Raw genomic sequence first — 16,800 nt, forward strand, 5'->3', positions numbered from 1 at the left:
TGCATCAGTTACTGCAGTAAGGTTTTGGCCTGCATCAGTTACTGCAGTAAGGTTTTGGCCTGCAGGTTGGCCTAAAGCTGAAAGTTCACCCACCTTGTGTTGACTCCTAGCAAGTGTCAGTCACGGCCTCTCCACATCCTCTGTTGTCTCAGACCTGCTCCCCTTGTTGAGACAGGCTGTGTCATTCTTCTCAGGTGCTGTTTATCAGTGCCAAGGCTGTTCTGTCAGTTAACCAGCTGCTCTAAGCAGGCTGTGCACAGGCCAGCAGCTCGTTGCACTTTTTCATGATGTCTAAAACTTTTTTCTTTTTCTTTTTTTTTTAATGAGAATTTTAATAGAAGTTTTCTTCTCATTTTAAGCCTGCCGTTCAGGTGAGGCGAACCTATTCATACATAGTCTTGAACTTTTTGCCCTTCTACCTGTTAAGAGATGGCCTTATTTTGGGAGTGGTGTCCTTCCCTCCCTCCCTTCCTTTCTCGTTTAGTCCTTTCTTATTTTTAGCCTTGCTGTGATTATTTGGAATTTGACTATCCTAGAGAATGAGGGAGTCTTTGTTTCCTACCTGTAGGTACCCAGTGCCTGTCCCATTGACCTGTGCCACCTGTAGCTTGCCCTCACTGGTGGTGGTGGTGGTGGTGGGGATTCTCCGAGGCTTTTCCAGGATGTAGTAGCTGAGAGCATGACCTTACTTATTTGCATTTTGTTTTTGGTGTTTTAGGTCAGGATGGCTGACAGGGTGGCTTCCTACCTGGTGCCCCACATCTACATCACACCTTAAAGAAGCTGAAGAGAAAATGTTAAAATGTAAGGTTTTCCTCTTGTAAGGTTTTCTTCAGCTATTTACTAAAGTAGACCAACCACAGTGCTTTGTCCTGAAGCTGAAGATAAGATCCTGTCACCACAGCAGGATAGCAGCTGATAGCAGTTGGCAAAGAGCTTCCTTGCTCTTCTCTTTCAGCATGTGGCATGGGGGGAGGGTGGGGCAGTGATTGTCAGTGTTTTGGGTCTGAGATTACTGTTAAATTCTTAAAGTAGTAAGGATCCCAAGGAGTATTGTTTATGGGCTATAATTATTGTTATTTATTAGTAGAATTAAATTTGAATTGAAAATTTTTGTTGTTTTGAAAATAATAGTAATAAACTATTCTATGTTAAAATAATATATTTGTAAAAACATTGCCTATTTCCCAAAAAATATAATTAGAGGAGTGACATTGTTTTCAGGAGCACAGATCTCTGTAATGAGCTGTATTCGTACATTTGTTTCTGTGTACTCACTTGTCATGTGACTTGGAAACCACCACTATAACACTCAGGAATGAGAGAAGAAGGGTAAATGGGTGGAAGGGCAAGGAAGGGAAGTCGGATGACTCAGACCATGTATTGACATGGCTCACATCATGTGTTGTGAGGGCTCACACCATGTGCTGTGATGGCTCACACCATGTTGTGATGGCTTACACCACGTGCTGTGATGGCTCAGACCATATATTGTGATGGCTCAGACCATGTATTGTGGTGGCTCAGACCATGTGCTGTGATGGCTCACACATGTATTGTGGTGGCTTAGACCATGTATTGTGACCGTGTGTTATGATGGCTCAGACCATATAGTACTTTTGCAGAGAACCAGAGTTCAGCCTCAGCACTCATACCGGATGAATCACAACCACTTGGGACTTCAGCTCCAGAGGATCTGATACTTTTGTCCTCCATGGGCACCTGCACTCACATGTGTGCATGAGTGTGCTCATGTTTACCCACATAATTAGAAAATAAAATATTTTTAGAAGAATGGCAAATAAAGCTTTACTACTCTCAAAGACTCTCCCGATGTGCCCAAACTATATACTTAAGAGCAGATTCTTAGTGTTCCAAAGTCTTATTAATGGACATATTCTAGACTGGAACCAGTCTGGCCCAGACTGCTGTGAAGTGTTACCAGCTCTTGGACAAGTTACCTTGCCCAGCTTACCCTTCCTTAACTATGAAGTGAGGGTAGGACGCTCCTTTGCATTCCTTTTGACTGTACTGTTCTTTAAATCCACATTCATATTGGCATGGGAGCCCGTTGTTTTCTCTTATGAGCACTGAAATTGATCCAAACTTCTGGTATTTATTGTACAGTTTTCTTCTGCTGGTAGAATCTACAGGAATTGGTAAAGCAAAGGCTTCCTATATGTTATTATTTGCTATGTTTATGCTGATGTCTGTTTGCACCTGTTTACTGCCCTCTTTACTTTCTCTTTCATACACTTGGCAATTCCAGAGTAAGTAACCATAATTGGTTCCATTATTAGGAATGATTGGTTAGTCCTTTTGTGTGGGTTTTAACTCAAAAATGAATTTCTATTCCATGTACCTGGATAATATTGCTATATACAAAACTGTTGGAATTTTCACTGTGGTTTGCCTAACCACAAAAAAACACTTTTTTTTAGGTTTATTAAAATTGCCAGATGCCCAACGTATGTACTAATGTCTGAGAATTGGCCTTGCTCTGATGTCAGACGTGAACATAAGTGATTGAACACTGGGATGAGTTCTCTACTAGGTGGTACAGATAATTTTTATGGGAATTTCTCAGGCCTGTTTCAAAAGCTGAAGAGATTTGGCTTCTTGCACATCCTAGATCACTTCCTTTTCTAAGTGAGGGAATTTCTTCCCAGGTAAGGGCAGGGCATCTGTTAAAACCCAAATGAATGCTACCTTTCTATGTACACAGTGTACATAGATGGACAATATCACTATGTACATAGGCCCTAAGGTTAGTTCTATTCTGCTGTTGCACATGAATATGCACAGATAATTAAGGACATTCCTAGAATAGCTATTTAGTTGATAATTAAATATAAATCAACAATCAACTTTAGTTTTATCTTTGGTCAATTTGTGGGGTTTAAAGTATTTAGTTATATGGGATTTTGAACAGAAGGGTTTTGATCTACAGAACTGTATTATTTTTATTTTCTGGCCAGTTGTTTGAACTCAGGTTGCCTCATGGTGAGGTATTCATGTTATACTCTCTGATCTGTCTTTTCCACTAAGCTTTAAAATGACCTAACTCTCCAGCTGTGTGTTTACCGTAGATACGATTAATCCTTCTCCAGGTTCCTGATAACTTTCCATGATCCTTTCAAGTTTGACCTCAGTCTCAGATGGTAATCTGTCAAGTGTTCTGCAAATTCAAAATAATATTCTTTTGTTATTGTCTACAAAGCTAGATACCTGAAATAATGGGTCCACTAAGTTCTTCTGTAGTTGTAGGAATGTAATACCCTCAATATGCTAGAGTGGAAGAAGTCACATGACTTCCAAAGACTGTAACCACAGATACTTGAGGCTTGTCTAAGGTACGTCTTCCCACGTAGTTATAAAACATGGTCATTTAGATTTGCTTGCTTCAGTCAGGCATAGACTCCTTTAGGGGCTGATATAATTGCTAAAGTAACAGGACCACCAGTTACTCACTGTTTTTGCCCTGAGAGCACTCAAGCAGTGGAACTGAGCAGAGTCCCTCTGTCTTCACCAGGTGTCCCCTGCACTTACAAGAAAGAGCCTGTGCGCATATCCAATGGAAACAGAATATGGACGCTGATGTTCTCTCATAACATTTCTAGTAAGACACCACTTGTCCTCCTTCATGGTTTTGGAGGAGGTCTTGGACTTTGGGCCCTGAATTTTGAAGATCTAAGCACCGATAGGCCTGTCTATGCCTTTGACCTATTGGGCTTCGGAAGAAGTAGTAGACCTAGGTTTGACAGTGATGCGGAAGAAGTGGAGAATCAGTTTGTGGAATCCATTGAAGAGTGGAGATGTGCCCTCAGGTTGGACAAAATGATCTTGCTCGGACACAACCTGGGAGGGTTCTTGGCTGCTGCTTACTCACTGAAGTACCCGTCAAGGTAAGTGTCAGCAGCAGAGGGGAGGACCACCCAAGTGTTAGTCTGTGGTTCCCATCCTTGATGGTTACCAATGAGCCTCACAAGATAGACAAGTGCCACAACTGGTAACCACTTTTGTAGCTAAAACAATGAAATCAGATTTTCTTGTTACATGTACTGTATGTTGATAAGCTTGACAAAGGACGTTATATTTGTTATTTATACTTATACAAAGTCTAATATATAAGGTTTTTTGAGACAGTCTCATTGTGTAGCTCTGACTGGCTTAGAACTCAATATGTAGACCCTAATGGCCTTCAATTCGCAGAGATCTGCCTGTCTCTGTGTCCCTCATGCTGGGATTAAGGGCATGTAAATCTCACTTGGCCTAATGTATAACTTTAAGCCACTTTAAGCAAAAATCCCATGGTGTTATTGCATATTTTCACTATTACAGTCAAACCTTCATCCATCAGGCTTTTCTAGACTTTTCACTAAATTATAGTTAAGTTATAATGGGAAGCAGGCTAGATCTCTGTGACTGAACAAATATATGCTCTGAACTTTATCTTCATAGTGTACCTTCTATGGTTTTTGACTGTATTATTCCCTAAACTTTTTCATTACAGACTCTTTAAAGAACTAATTGTTTTTGAGACAGGATCTTATTGTATACTAGGCTGACCTCTGGCACTCTATGTAACCCATGTTGACTCAAGCTTGAACTTCCTGCCCTTTTCTTCCTGAGTGGTACTTTAGACTTACCCCATTGTACTCAGCAAGAACTACTTTTCAGTCCTTGAATTAGTGGGTGTTTTGCTTTAGAGTCTCTTTATGATTTTTTTTGTACTGTTTCCTGTGATGTTGCTGTTTTATCAGGAGTCACATTTAAGTCCAAAGCAAATAAAGGAAAACGTTCGCTTTGTTTTGAGCCTTCTTCTTACAGAAGAGAATAATAGTGTTTTTGTGTTGCTGATGTATTTTTTCCATTGAACTGTGTTCTAAATCTAGAATGACAGAGATCTTGGACATTGAGGATTGTGGGTGAGGCGTGGGATGGTCATTTTCAGAGTGTCTGAACCCACCATGAGGCCACCCTGTTGCACAGCTGCAGGCATGTGGTCTGTACAGCACTGGACACGTGGTACAGTATACTGTGTTTTATCTCTGCCACAGCCCTCATAGTGAGAATTTTGGTTTCTTTAAAAAAAACATAGAAATATTACTAAGAATGTGGTTTTTCATTTTAATCCTGTGTGTGATATGGGGCTGCTTCAGATTGTCTACAGCAGCTGACACAGTGATTTGACTCTTGTTCTAGCAGGGGCATGATTTTGCCAGCTGCAGATAGTTTCTATGAGTGTGATATTGGAATTCTGGGGACATTTCAGAGAGTAGATAAATGCTCAGGCCCCTGAGAGGTGGGGTTGTTGGTTGGTTATTAGTTGTTGGTTGTGGTTTGTTAAGTGGTTTTGTGCAAGGAGGAAACAAGAAGAAATTAGATATCCTGACTTCAAAGATAAAACTTGCCCCAAGGAGTCAGCAGTAAGTAGTCTAACAGTAATGTTGTCCCCATCCCGACCCCTCACTTTATCCAGGGATCTCGTTCCTTTCCTCCCTGTCCTTTTTTTCTCTCTTACCTACTGTTAGGGGGTTGAAAGGGTAGCGAAGGGTGGAAGAAAGAACTATCAAAGTAGCAAAGGCTAGCTACAGCTTCTTTTCTCCACAGATTTGGTGTGTTTCACCCTTTGTACTGGAGTTTTTCTGGTGTATTCAAAGTTCCTTATATGTTTGACAGTGATAGTCTTGTCAACCAGACCTGTTCACAAAACAAAACAAAACAAAACAAAAAACCAATAAAGCCCACTACACTTCCTTTTCTTAGTAGGCATTTTAAGGCTAGTCTGTAGGATTGACTTCCTTGGTTTTTGCAACCACTGTTATTTTGTATGTTATGGCATCTCTGGATGAGGCTGTGGGCATCAAGCTCTACACTGTAAACTATTAACCCTTAGAGCTGGCTGCTGATTAGAAGTGTTAGTGAATGTTTCCTGTGCAGTAGTGAAATGCTCTGAAGAGGTAGAGCTTGGTGAGAGCTTTAAGAACCGTCAGTGGGAGAGAAGAGCAGTGCCCCCGTCCCATGGAGCTGTTGAGAGATGTTGTTATATTTGTGCCTAGTGCTGGAGATGAAGCACTGTGGGAACGAGAACTACTGAACAGTGGTCACAGTGGATGTGAGGATGTATAGACTGCCTAGTGTGTCTCAGCACCTCCTCCTGCTATCAGAGGATTGTGCTCGACAGAGTCAAAAACTCAAGACTCAACTCTTTTGTACTTTTTTTTTTCCTTTCTAGCTTAATGTTATTTTATTTGGGTTTGGTTTTATTTTGAGATGGGGTCTGTATATAGTTCTGACTGTCCTGGAACTCACTCTAGACCAGACTGGCCTCAAAATCACAGAGATTCACCTGCCTTGGCTTCTGAGTGCTGGGATTAAAGGTCTTTTCTTTGCCTGTTTGGGTATGACAAATACAGTCTTTTAAAAAAATTTTAAGTAAAAGAATACAATTTTTAAAAATTGTAAGAAAAAGCATGAGAGTAGCAGTGAACACAGCATTTCATCTGAGGGGCTGAGTGACTCAGTCCCCCCTGTTCCTATCTAAGTCTTGTATGGGCTGTCTCATTCCTTATTTTTGAGGTGCAGTTTGAAAAGAGTGAAAAACCCCAGTTAAATGTCTCTACCTTTGAATCACTCTGAGAGAAAACAAAATCTGTTTGTTTGGCTGGAGATTATTATAGGCAGTGAGGCATACATTACCAAGGCCCTGTGCTAGGTAGGCACCTGGGCTGTTTAGGAAACAGCCAATGGGGAGAGAAGTTGTAGACTGGTTAGTAGATGACTCCAAATGAAACCACAGCTCCTTGTTCCTTCCCACACAGCAACCTCAGTTCTCAATGTTTTACTACAGTGTGATGAGTGGAGATGCCTCCTATAATTCCATTAGTAGATTAATATTCACAGTAACAAATAGTAGAACTGCATGCTGCTTGAAGAGCCTTGAGCTTCTCCCCCATATGGAGAGCAAAGCAAGCCATGTTGGTAGCCAAGATACTTGCCCCTTCCTCTTAGCTGAATTTTTCTTTTATATTTCCTTCCTTTGCAAAGAAATATCTGTATTGTAGGTATTCGCTATGCTAAAGAACATTTGATAAAAACTTAGAAGGTGGCTCATGAGCTACGTACTATGGTATAAGCCTGCTGCCCTAGCACTCGGGGACACAGGCAGGGAAAGGGCAGATATTGGAGGTCACTTGGGAGCACAGAGATCCTGTCTAGAAAAGAAGTGAAAGGAGCAGCAAAGAAATCCGTTCTAGGTTACGCCAGAGAGGGTTCTTACTTGTCTCCACTAGTAAGAGACTGGGGGTAATATTATCTAAAGTAAGTTCCCACTGCTCTTGCTTGACTGCTTCCTGACAATGCAGACCTGGGCTGAGCAGCTCCTGGATGCTTTTTTTTTTTTTTTTTTTCTTCGAGACAGGGTTTCTCTGTGTAGCCCTGGCTGTCCTGGAACTCACTCTGTAGACCAGGCTGGCCTCAAACTCAGAAATTCGCTTGCCTCTTCCTGGATGCTCTTAAGAGCAGCTTTTGTACTTGACCTGGAACTGGAAGTGCTTTGGTGTTTCCAGGCCCTCCCTTTCTCCCCAGTGGTGTGGCACTAACAGGAAATACCCAGAGCTGCCTCCAGTCTGAGAATGCCCCTTTGTATAGACTGGAGTTTTCTTCCTGCTCATCTTCCTTGTTCCTTCCTTGCTTCAAGGAGGCCCTATAGATTTCCTGGTGCATTTTAGTTCTGGGATAGATTGTTCTGGTTATGTCATTCCAGCTGGCAGCTGACTGAGTCTTATAAAAGTCAAGTGAGTATAGTCATCTGCTCATTTAGACCGTCTCACCCCAGTCTGTCAGTGAGGGTGGGACCTATTTCTTTGCCTTTATTTAAAGGTGTAAGCTGTTCATTGCTGCAGACTCAAGCAAACTCTGGTGACTCCTATTGAGAACGCCTGTTTCAAGACTGACAGGATGTCCTCTTATTTCTGCTCTGCACTCACTGTTCCTGTAGTTTAATCGCTTTCTGGTTCTTGAGAAAGATGTCTGATAGGATGGCTCAGGTGTGCTGTCTTCTCAGACTCATTCCTTACCTACATGTGAGCTGACAGTCCTGTCAGGGTCGGGCTAGTACACTAGCTCGCATCTGTTATCTTAGCTCAGGAGGCTGAAAGGCAGGGGGAGCACTACGAATCTGTAAATAGTATCTCCTAAAGAAAATAAATAAGATAACAATCTAAAACCCTTCTGTGTATCCTCTGTGGAATAGATGATGCTATGACAGCTGTGCTTAGGGAATGCCTCACCTTGGTAGCCACCAAGTGCTTTACATGGTCTGTTGTATTCAAAAGGCTTACAATGAAAAACAAGGAAACTATTTTGTGAGGTCTTTTACATGTAGCTTATGTGGATGCAGTCTAACTGTGTTTCTGATGTTGGAGGCTTTGAAAATTTATTTTCAAGCTTTTTTGCTATATATCTTTGAAGAATTTATGTATGTGTGTGGGCAATGCTCATGCTTGTTGTATTTTTCAGTTCCAAATAATACATTTTATTGAAAATAAATCACATTGGCTCTTGATCCTCTGTAATGACTTCTTTATGAGCAGCAGTGTGATCCAGGGCCATCTGGGGGACCAGTGCACTCCTCACTAGACTAAGATGGTATTTTCAAACATTTGGATATTTTTACTTAGGACCAATACCAGACCTGCATCTGCCACCTTCACCCCTCTGGGTCCCAAAGACAGGCTTAAACAACACTGGGTCAATTTACTACTTTTCAAAACTACCACCACCACTACCAACAAAAGAGGTTCTCCATCCTAGAACTTTTAAAGTACTTTGCACAATATATTAAGCTGACGTTTTCCAGAGGGATGATATTTTGAAAATTAAGCAAGGCAAATAAAAACAACTTACCTCAAGCACAGTGGGGTTTTTAGATAAAGAGTTCATTTTCTTTGTTTGGGATATATGTCAGTAATGAATATTGCTAGCTGCTTCCTTCCATGAGTACTGTCTTCAGTAAGGTGACCATCCCACTAATTCTACTCCTACCTCTGGCATGTCTTCCCCACTCCCTGAATTTAAAGGAGTCTTCTATTTTGTTTTAAGAAAAAAATGTATTTCTGATCTTTTTCTTGTACACTAAAGTATTTTTAAACCCTTAGATTTGAAAACATACTAAGTAAGTATATCTATCCTGTGCCATTTAACTCCCTCAGATCCATAGTTCTAGCTCCCAAATGGTTTCAGGGCTACAGTTAGAGGACAGTGTTGATTGGCAAACGAAAATGTCCTCTTCCGTGGCTGTGGTGCTCTCGGAATGAAGCTGACCCGTAGGTTGTTGTCCTCTGTGAGCATACTAGAGTGGGAAATGAGGCTCAGCCTTACTTGGCATTAACAACCATAGCTCACTGGTGTATGTCTACTGTCTCAGCGTCCTTCCATCTGTGACGAGAGGTTAGACTGAGTTTTCTCCACGTTCCTGAGCTCTGTTCTCTGGAACTATGTTTTAAAACTTTCTGTTTGAAAAAAAAAAAAGCCAAGTAAGAATTGTTAGTCATCCTTACACGTGCTGACAAAAGTAATAAAGCATTTTTATGTAAGGGGTAAACTATGCGGATGGTTTTCAGTTTTTACGTAAGGAATAAACTGTGCAGGTAGTTTTCAGTCGGTTTGCTACTGCTCTGGTTATGACTGGGGAGGCCATCAGAAAAATTGTCATCTCACTCAGGGGTTAGCCTGGCGTCAGGCAACTGTATTGCATACAGTTGAAACTTCCTTGTGTCAGGGTGTATGGAAAGGAGTGTATGGCTAGTGTATCATGGCATCATGGATACATGGAAAGGAGTGTATGGCTAGTGTATCATGGGGTCACCGGTGTCTGGCTTTTGTGTATCATGGAGTGTCATGGGTGGAGGGGAGAGACATATTCCTTTTTACCAACTCTAGGCTCCTAAACTCAAGTATTTTCTTAGCCCAGGTTATATTACTGTCATGGTTGTGGGGAAATCCTAACTTGCCTTAAAATTTTAGAATCTTCATAGGAAATTAACTGCTGTGGTATTTGAGGCCATTTCCTGAGTTTATCTTTGCTGTCAGCGTTGAGATGTATAGAGCACTGCATTCTTGTGAGTGGTCGGTGGTGGGTGTCACCTGCGGAATGCCCCTTCCCCTTCTCCTTTCTCTTTTCAGGAAACACATATTATACATTGGTGTCTCTTTTGCTACCAAAATTTACATATAAGCAAAGCCTTCTTTTTACCAGAAACCCCTCAAATCCTTCCAGTCTTAAGAGTTGACACAACAAAAGCATGATTTTGCCTAATTGACAATTAGTCTTCCCTTAAGGGGCTCAGTTTCAGCTTGAGTTTGTTTACTGTTAGCCCTTTGCAGATAAAGAGTGAATTTGCCAAGTGAACTTAAATCTGTTTTTTCCTTAACAGGGTTAGTCACCTCATTTTAGTAGAGCCATGGGGTTTTCCTGAGCGACCAGATCTTGCTGATCAAGAGAGACCAATTCCAGTTTGGATCAGGGCCCTAGGGGCAGCATTGACTCCCTTTAACCCCTTGGCTGGCCTCAGGATTGCAGGACCTTTCGGTGAGTGTTCATATCCTGGGGGGGGGAAACATTGTTTATAGATACTAGAGGAGTGAGTGCTTTCTCCACTTAGCTTTGGACAGGCCTGCATCCCCCACCAAAACCATTGTCAGCTCAAAGTACCTCCCTAACATTGCCGAGCAACAGCACAATATACTGTAGAACCTTTGTGCATGGCTGCTTAAGTGGATCACTCTTACTTCCTATTAGCACAAAAGAGTCTGGTTCCACACGTGTCAGCTCAAGAAACCATCAAGATTCAAAATACAATTTTAACTGAACACCTGTTGCTTTTCTGCTGTCCTAAGTTGAAGCAGCATAAACTAGGGATCATCTGTGTTTCCTGCTCACCATTGTTAGCCAGAGTCCTAACAAATCAGAGCTCTTACTTGTCCTCCTACTCCCTTACTACGTGTCAAGCTGAATAACAAGGCGGAGCCAGTCACTGTCCTTGAGAGGGAGCTTTTACATTGTAAAATGTTACAAATAATTATCAATAGAGGCAGAGGGAAATGCTGGGGCTAAGGTAGATCCGTCTGGGTACCCTAAAACGCAAGCAAATGCAGTGTCTGACTCGGGCAAAAACAAAGCACAGTGGCCTCTGTGGTGATCACTTGAGGGTGTGTGGTTCCTAATGAGAGTTAAGCAAAAGATCCTAAAGCCTACGTGATGCACTGTGGCACTGACCCGTGTTCCCACACTCAGATTTCCTCTTTCCTCCTCTATGTCTGTTTGATGGAAAGTAAAACCATCCTTTGCATGAACATTTTGGGACTCTGGATGATTTATTTACTCTGAGTATTTACTTATTTTGAGTGTTAGTGTTTAGACTCTCAACTCCAGTGTCTTACCCATAGCCACAGCCATTTCCTTCCCTTATGGCCTCAGAGGATGATGGTCTGAGCTCCCACTTTGTCTCCATACAACTTGTATGAGTTGTGAGTGTTTTTAGCAATGTATAACTGAATATCTGATAAATGGCTTAAACCAAGGGGCCCCTTACTAGTTCCATAATGCGAAGTCTGGGGTAGAGGTGGCTCTAGCATGTCTAGTAGCTTTCTTGGTGATGTTGGTTCTGTTTCTAAACCTCTGATGATGACAATTCTCAACTTGACACAGGGTCTCACTGTGTAGCCCCAATTGGCCTGGAACCCAAAATGTAGATCAGGCCAACCTTCTCAAATTCACAGAGATCCACCTGTCTTTGTCTTCTGAGTGGTAGGATTAAAGGTGTGTGCCACCATCCTGGCCTATGTCTGTGATCCCTTTAATAGTCTGGAGTCCTAGAACAAACCCTTGTGCCAACACGAGGCCTCCTAGAACAAACCCTTGTGCCAACACGAGGTCTCTGCTCTTCTTCCTGTTTCCCTGAGGCCTTGTTCCCATCAGTTTGAGTTTCCCAAACAGAAGTTCTGAGTTTATCTTAGAAAAAAATTATATATCCCATATATACTGTTATTATGGAAGGGAAAAGAATGCAACCTAGTAAGATGATATTATGTTTAAGCTGCTCTATTCAGTCACCTCACTTAAAAATTTATTCTACAATAACAAGTTCTAGGAAATGAACATATTTTGAGCTTGTAAAGCACACCTGTAAGCCAGTATAGCATACCCTTCAATCCTTTCATCTATTCTCAGGGAACTTAAAAGCAATGTCCAGGATATATACTTTTTCCAACCTAAGATAGATATTTAAGACATGGATAGATGTATGTACATAGCACTTACTGTGTAAACAAGCACTATTTTTTATTCTGTGAGTAAATTATAACTTAGAAGATATGTGTTTCTATTTCTGTCAATAGGGTTAAGTCTAGTGCAGCGTTTGAGGCCTGATTTCAAGCGGAAGTACTCCTCTATGTTTGAAGATGACACAGTGACAGAGTACATCTACCACTGTAATGTGCAAACCCCAAGGTAAGGTTTATGGTTCTGAATCTTTTTCCTCATTTTTATTAGGTCTTTGAAAATTTTGGACTAACTATTTTGGTCATGTTTACTTTCCCCCAACTACCCCAAAAGCTATTGCTCTCCCCACTTACCGAGCTTTGGGCAAGGTAAGAGTAGAAAGCAGAGTCTGAAAACGTGGGCCCCTGCGAGGGCAAAGGCCTGAAGTTCCCAGGAGGAACCTGAGGAAGGGAGTGGGATTCAGGGGTATTTTTGCTTCATAGGGAGTTTGAAGCCAGTGAGCGTGGTGACTCCTAAGCTCAGTTTAAGGCTGTGCCTCACTGACAAATACTGAGACAATCCTAGTTTAGCCAGGCCAGGGATGGTGCCGTAGTGCACTGCAACACTGCTTCACTGGAGGCAGACCTAGGGCAAGGCCAGAACGCACACACAGCTTCGCCTGTGTTCATTGGTGGGTGGAGCTGCAGCAGCAGCAGTCAACACAGGGTAGGTTCACTGCCAGGAGTAGAGGGGCTGTAGACTGGGGCCTAAGAGACTGCAGTTCTGTGAGTGGCTGGCTGGTCACTTAGACCTGTGTTCATCAACTGTTCTGTGAGTGGCTGGCTGGTCACTTAGACCTGTGTACATCAACTGTTCAGCAGCTTCTGGAGCTTCTGCAGAGCATCCATTATTTCAACTTTAGTTTCTTATTTCAAATTAGAAGAAAACTTTGATTTAGTTACATTATACTAAAGCCCTGTTTACCTAACAGCAGTAATGTGTGGATCCTCTCATACATTATCTAGTAAATAGTTTAAAAGTTTAAACAGATTTTTTTTTTTAATCCTGGGAAAGCCAAACAGGTGAGACTGTAGTGCAAACTCATCCCTAGATCACTCGGTGTGGTTCTCTCCTCTCTGCAGTGGTGAGACAGCTTTCAAAAACATGACGATTCCTTATGGGTGGGCCAAGCGGCCAATGCTTCAGCGGATAGGTGGCTTGCATCCTGACATTCCAGTTTCAGTGATCTTTGGCGCCCGATCCTGCATAGATGGCAACTCTGGAACCAGCATCCAGTCACTGCGACCGAAGTCCTACGTGAAGACAATAGTGAGTATGGAGCTGGCTTGGGTTTCCATTCAGGGAGGTGTGTTTGATTACTCCCTGGAGGTTTCCAGTCTGGGCTCCACTCACAACCCCATTCAGAGACCTGACGCCACAGGGCTTTGGGTGAAGTTTGTGCCATACACACTTTGGTGTCCCAGTAGTGAGTCACCTTTCTGAGGTCTTCCCAGTCTCTCTGGAGACACTGAGAGACTGGTTTGGAATCAGATAGGCGCACACCCACTTCCCAGTGCAGTACACACAGTTGTGGTTTTTACTGGGTCCTGCGTTAGTCCTTTAGTTTAGAGTGTTATTTCTGCTGGCTCTTGCATGGTGGAATTGACTAAGATTCAGGAGATCTTCCTGTTTATCCCAGAGCCTTCTGATAGAAATCCTAAGTCATTTTCAGATGAGTCGCGACTGTTCTTTTAAGAGTGGCTCTTTGCTTCTGAGGGTCGCTGTGTTTCAGAACTGCTTTCTCACCTGCCATGGCGGCTCTTCCTTTCCCAGGCTATCCTCGGGGCGGGGCATTATGTGTATGCAGATCAGCCAGAAGAGTTCAACCAGAAAGTCAAGGAGATCTGCCACACAGTAGACTGAGCACACGGAACCATGCAGCACTGGTGACTGATGCCGTTCTTGAACAATACCCACAACCACAGGAAGAGAAAGAAGTACAACCCAAGAACCAGGCAGTTTCCTGGACTGGACTCTACAGTTTTCCACATTTAAACCAATTAGTGCCTTCTAGAAGAATGGCTTTCCTTTCTCCTACACAAAATTAAAATACAAGAGAGTCGCCCAATTTAATAATAGCCTTAAATAAAGGTTGTCCTTCTGATGTACTGAAAAATTGTGATTTTTCAGCCTAGACTGTTCTCAGTTTCACCTAACTGCTTGTTAGGTGTGTGTCATATTGCAGTCTGGATGCCAGTTTAACTAGCGACTTCTGGGCCTGTTGTGTTAGATGTTGTGAAGCTGCACTTTACTATTATTATTATTATTTTTGCATGTATTTACCATCTCTAACAACTAACATAGTTAACCCAAGTATTTTCATGTAAAAAGATTTCAATTTAGAATACTTCATTTTTGAGATGGAGTTTAGAATATTTCATTTTGAAATGGATTGAAAGGATTAGGTTTTGATGTAAAAGATGGGAGTCAATCACTAGCGTTAACTTTCCTTGTTTTCCTGTTTTATGATCAAGGCTGCAAAGCCGTGTTTCAGCATTTTAAATGTGTTCCATGGGAACATACTGCTTACAGCAGCACAGTTCCTGGGAACCTTCTGTGTGTAGTCTATAGGGTTCTATGAGAATAAATGCATAGACTCAGCAATTCAAGTGCTAAGTAGCTTGAACCTGAAACCTGTCCCTCTTCCTTTCCAGTAGTCCCAAGAACCAGCATCTAGTGAATGGACAGGTCTCCTCACTTACAGGGATGTTAAGACTGTTGCCTCTTGGGAAACTAAGTCACACTGTGTTTTCACAAACTGCCAACTTATATGGTGCTTAAACTGGATTTCATTTTACCACTAACATTTAAAACTATGTGGTGCTGTTATGTCTTACGGCACCAGAAATGAGATAGAACTTGTGTTTTATTTTTTATTAAATATTATGTTAATCTAATCACTTATATACTTGAAGTAAAATTCTGAAAAAGTCTATAATGTTGTTTGAACTGTTTGGCAGAAACCACCATTGGATTTATACCTTTCTGACAGTGTTAAAGTGAGAGACAATTTGAAACTATGAAAAAGCTCCATGGAGTAGCTAGATGCTGAGAAAGCCTTCTGTCTAGAGAACAGAGAACAAAGGGCATTGTCACCAACATTGTTTGCCCAGGAGAAAAGCAGATTACACAAATAAGAACTCGACCTCACACATCACAACTTGATGACTTGAGCTATTACATTTTTAGTGACTAGTCAGGAAATTTTTTTTGAAAATATAAAATTATATCACATTTAACTGCCAGCAAGATTATCTCCTTACTATGGAGAACGTGTAAATCATATTGAAGCAGGACAAAGCAGCCTCCCAGTGACCCTTTATCTGATTCTAACGCATTGGGTTAGTGCAAGAAGCCACCGTGAGGCCAGAAGTGCTTGTTTTCACCACCTTGAGAATAAAAATAGCCTTTTCCCCCCTTTATAGTTAGTGTTTGTGGGTGACCAGATCCACACTTGAGAGTGGCAGAACATTTGTGCAGGACTCTTATTTGGCATTCACCAGCCTCAGTCTTTTGTTCACCGAAGAAAAAGTTTCTGCACAGGAAACTGGTCCACCCAAAGAAGCTGGCTTCCCTACTGAGTTGCTTTGCTTTATTGGAAACACATTGTGAAGCTTCTTAAACATTAAAATTCCCTTGGTGTATGTGATGATTTTTGTTAAGGTTGAAGTAGTGAAGTTTATAATCTGCAAATTCTTGAGAACAGTGGTTGCTAAATATCTTTCTTGTAAACGATCTCTTAACTATCTTTGGTCTTTGCTAAGTTATTTTACAGAATAAACTCGACAGTGCTAGCACCAGTGGGTGAGTTGCGAGTTTTCTTGAGTCTTTGGCAAGGACCCGTAACTGTTAGAATGGCTGGGACAGTCCCATGAGCACTGTGGTTCCGAGCATGGCCGCTCTGTACCATGCAAGCTTTGTGACAGTTGTGCACAGCTTCACTCATGGTCACGCAGGTCCTTGAAAAGCTTCCGGTATCTTCACATTAGGGTTCATCTCACAGTGTCAGAACTCTCTATTCATACGTGTCTTTGGTTAAGCAGCCATGCCAGGTCCCAGCACACTTGTACCAAGTATGGAAAATAAGAGGCCTAGAGAGTAGTGGTGAGGAGGGGAGACAGACTCAGTAACAGCTACAAGCAAGTCCAGAGAGTTGATAAAGGAGGCGTCTCACTGATGGGGAAACAGGTGAAGTGGTACAAGTGTGATGGTCGTATGAAGAGTAAAGCCAGCTGCATTGCCCTATGTACAGGAGTGATATCTGGATGCATCAACAACTCAGTCCGAGGAGTGAAATCTGCTAAGCACTGAAATTAAGTCTGGAACCAGACTTAGTGGTTCAGCTACAACATAATCATTGTATTAATTTCCCTGTTGCTGGGACAAAATATGGGACAGAAGCAGCTGGAAGAAGGAATTACATCCTCAGCTTTGTAGCAGGCAGGCATGGTGACATTCAGGTGGCAGGTGGCAGG

At 42.0% G+C, this 16,800-nt stretch overlaps 1 protein-coding gene across 3 annotated transcripts in view; it reads left to right on the top strand.

Annotated features, from left to right (window-relative positions):
• Window positions 1-16,115, top strand: part of Abhd5 (abhydrolase domain containing 5) — a 25,352-nt gene extending 9,237 nt beyond the window's left edge. The window contains exons 2-7 of one of the 3 annotated variants that reach the window (XM_021207203.2): window positions 719-804; window positions 3,533-3,905; window positions 10,440-10,594; window positions 12,403-12,514; window positions 13,408-13,594; window positions 14,099-14,433. In XM_021207203.2, coding sequence (XP_021062862.1) covers window positions 719-804; window positions 3,533-3,905; window positions 10,440-10,594; window positions 12,403-12,514; window positions 13,408-13,594; window positions 14,099-14,188 — 1,003 coding nt within the window. In that variant the 3' untranslated portion in view covers window positions 14,189-14,433. Of the gene's footprint in view, window positions 1-718; window positions 805-3,532; window positions 3,906-10,439; window positions 10,595-12,402; window positions 12,515-13,407; window positions 13,595-14,098 lie in introns of all 3 variants that reach the window. The other 2 variants (XM_029543562.1, XM_029543561.1) reach the window with 2 other exon arrangements.
• The last annotated feature ends 685 nt before the right edge of the window (window positions 16,116-16,800 follow it).

The sequence above is a fragment of the Mus pahari genome, chromosome 10, assembly GCF_900095145.1.
Source record: "Mus pahari chromosome 10, PAHARI_EIJ_v1.1, whole genome shotgun sequence".
Classification (NCBI taxonomy): domain Eukaryota; kingdom Metazoa; phylum Chordata; class Mammalia; order Rodentia; family Muridae; genus Mus; species Mus pahari.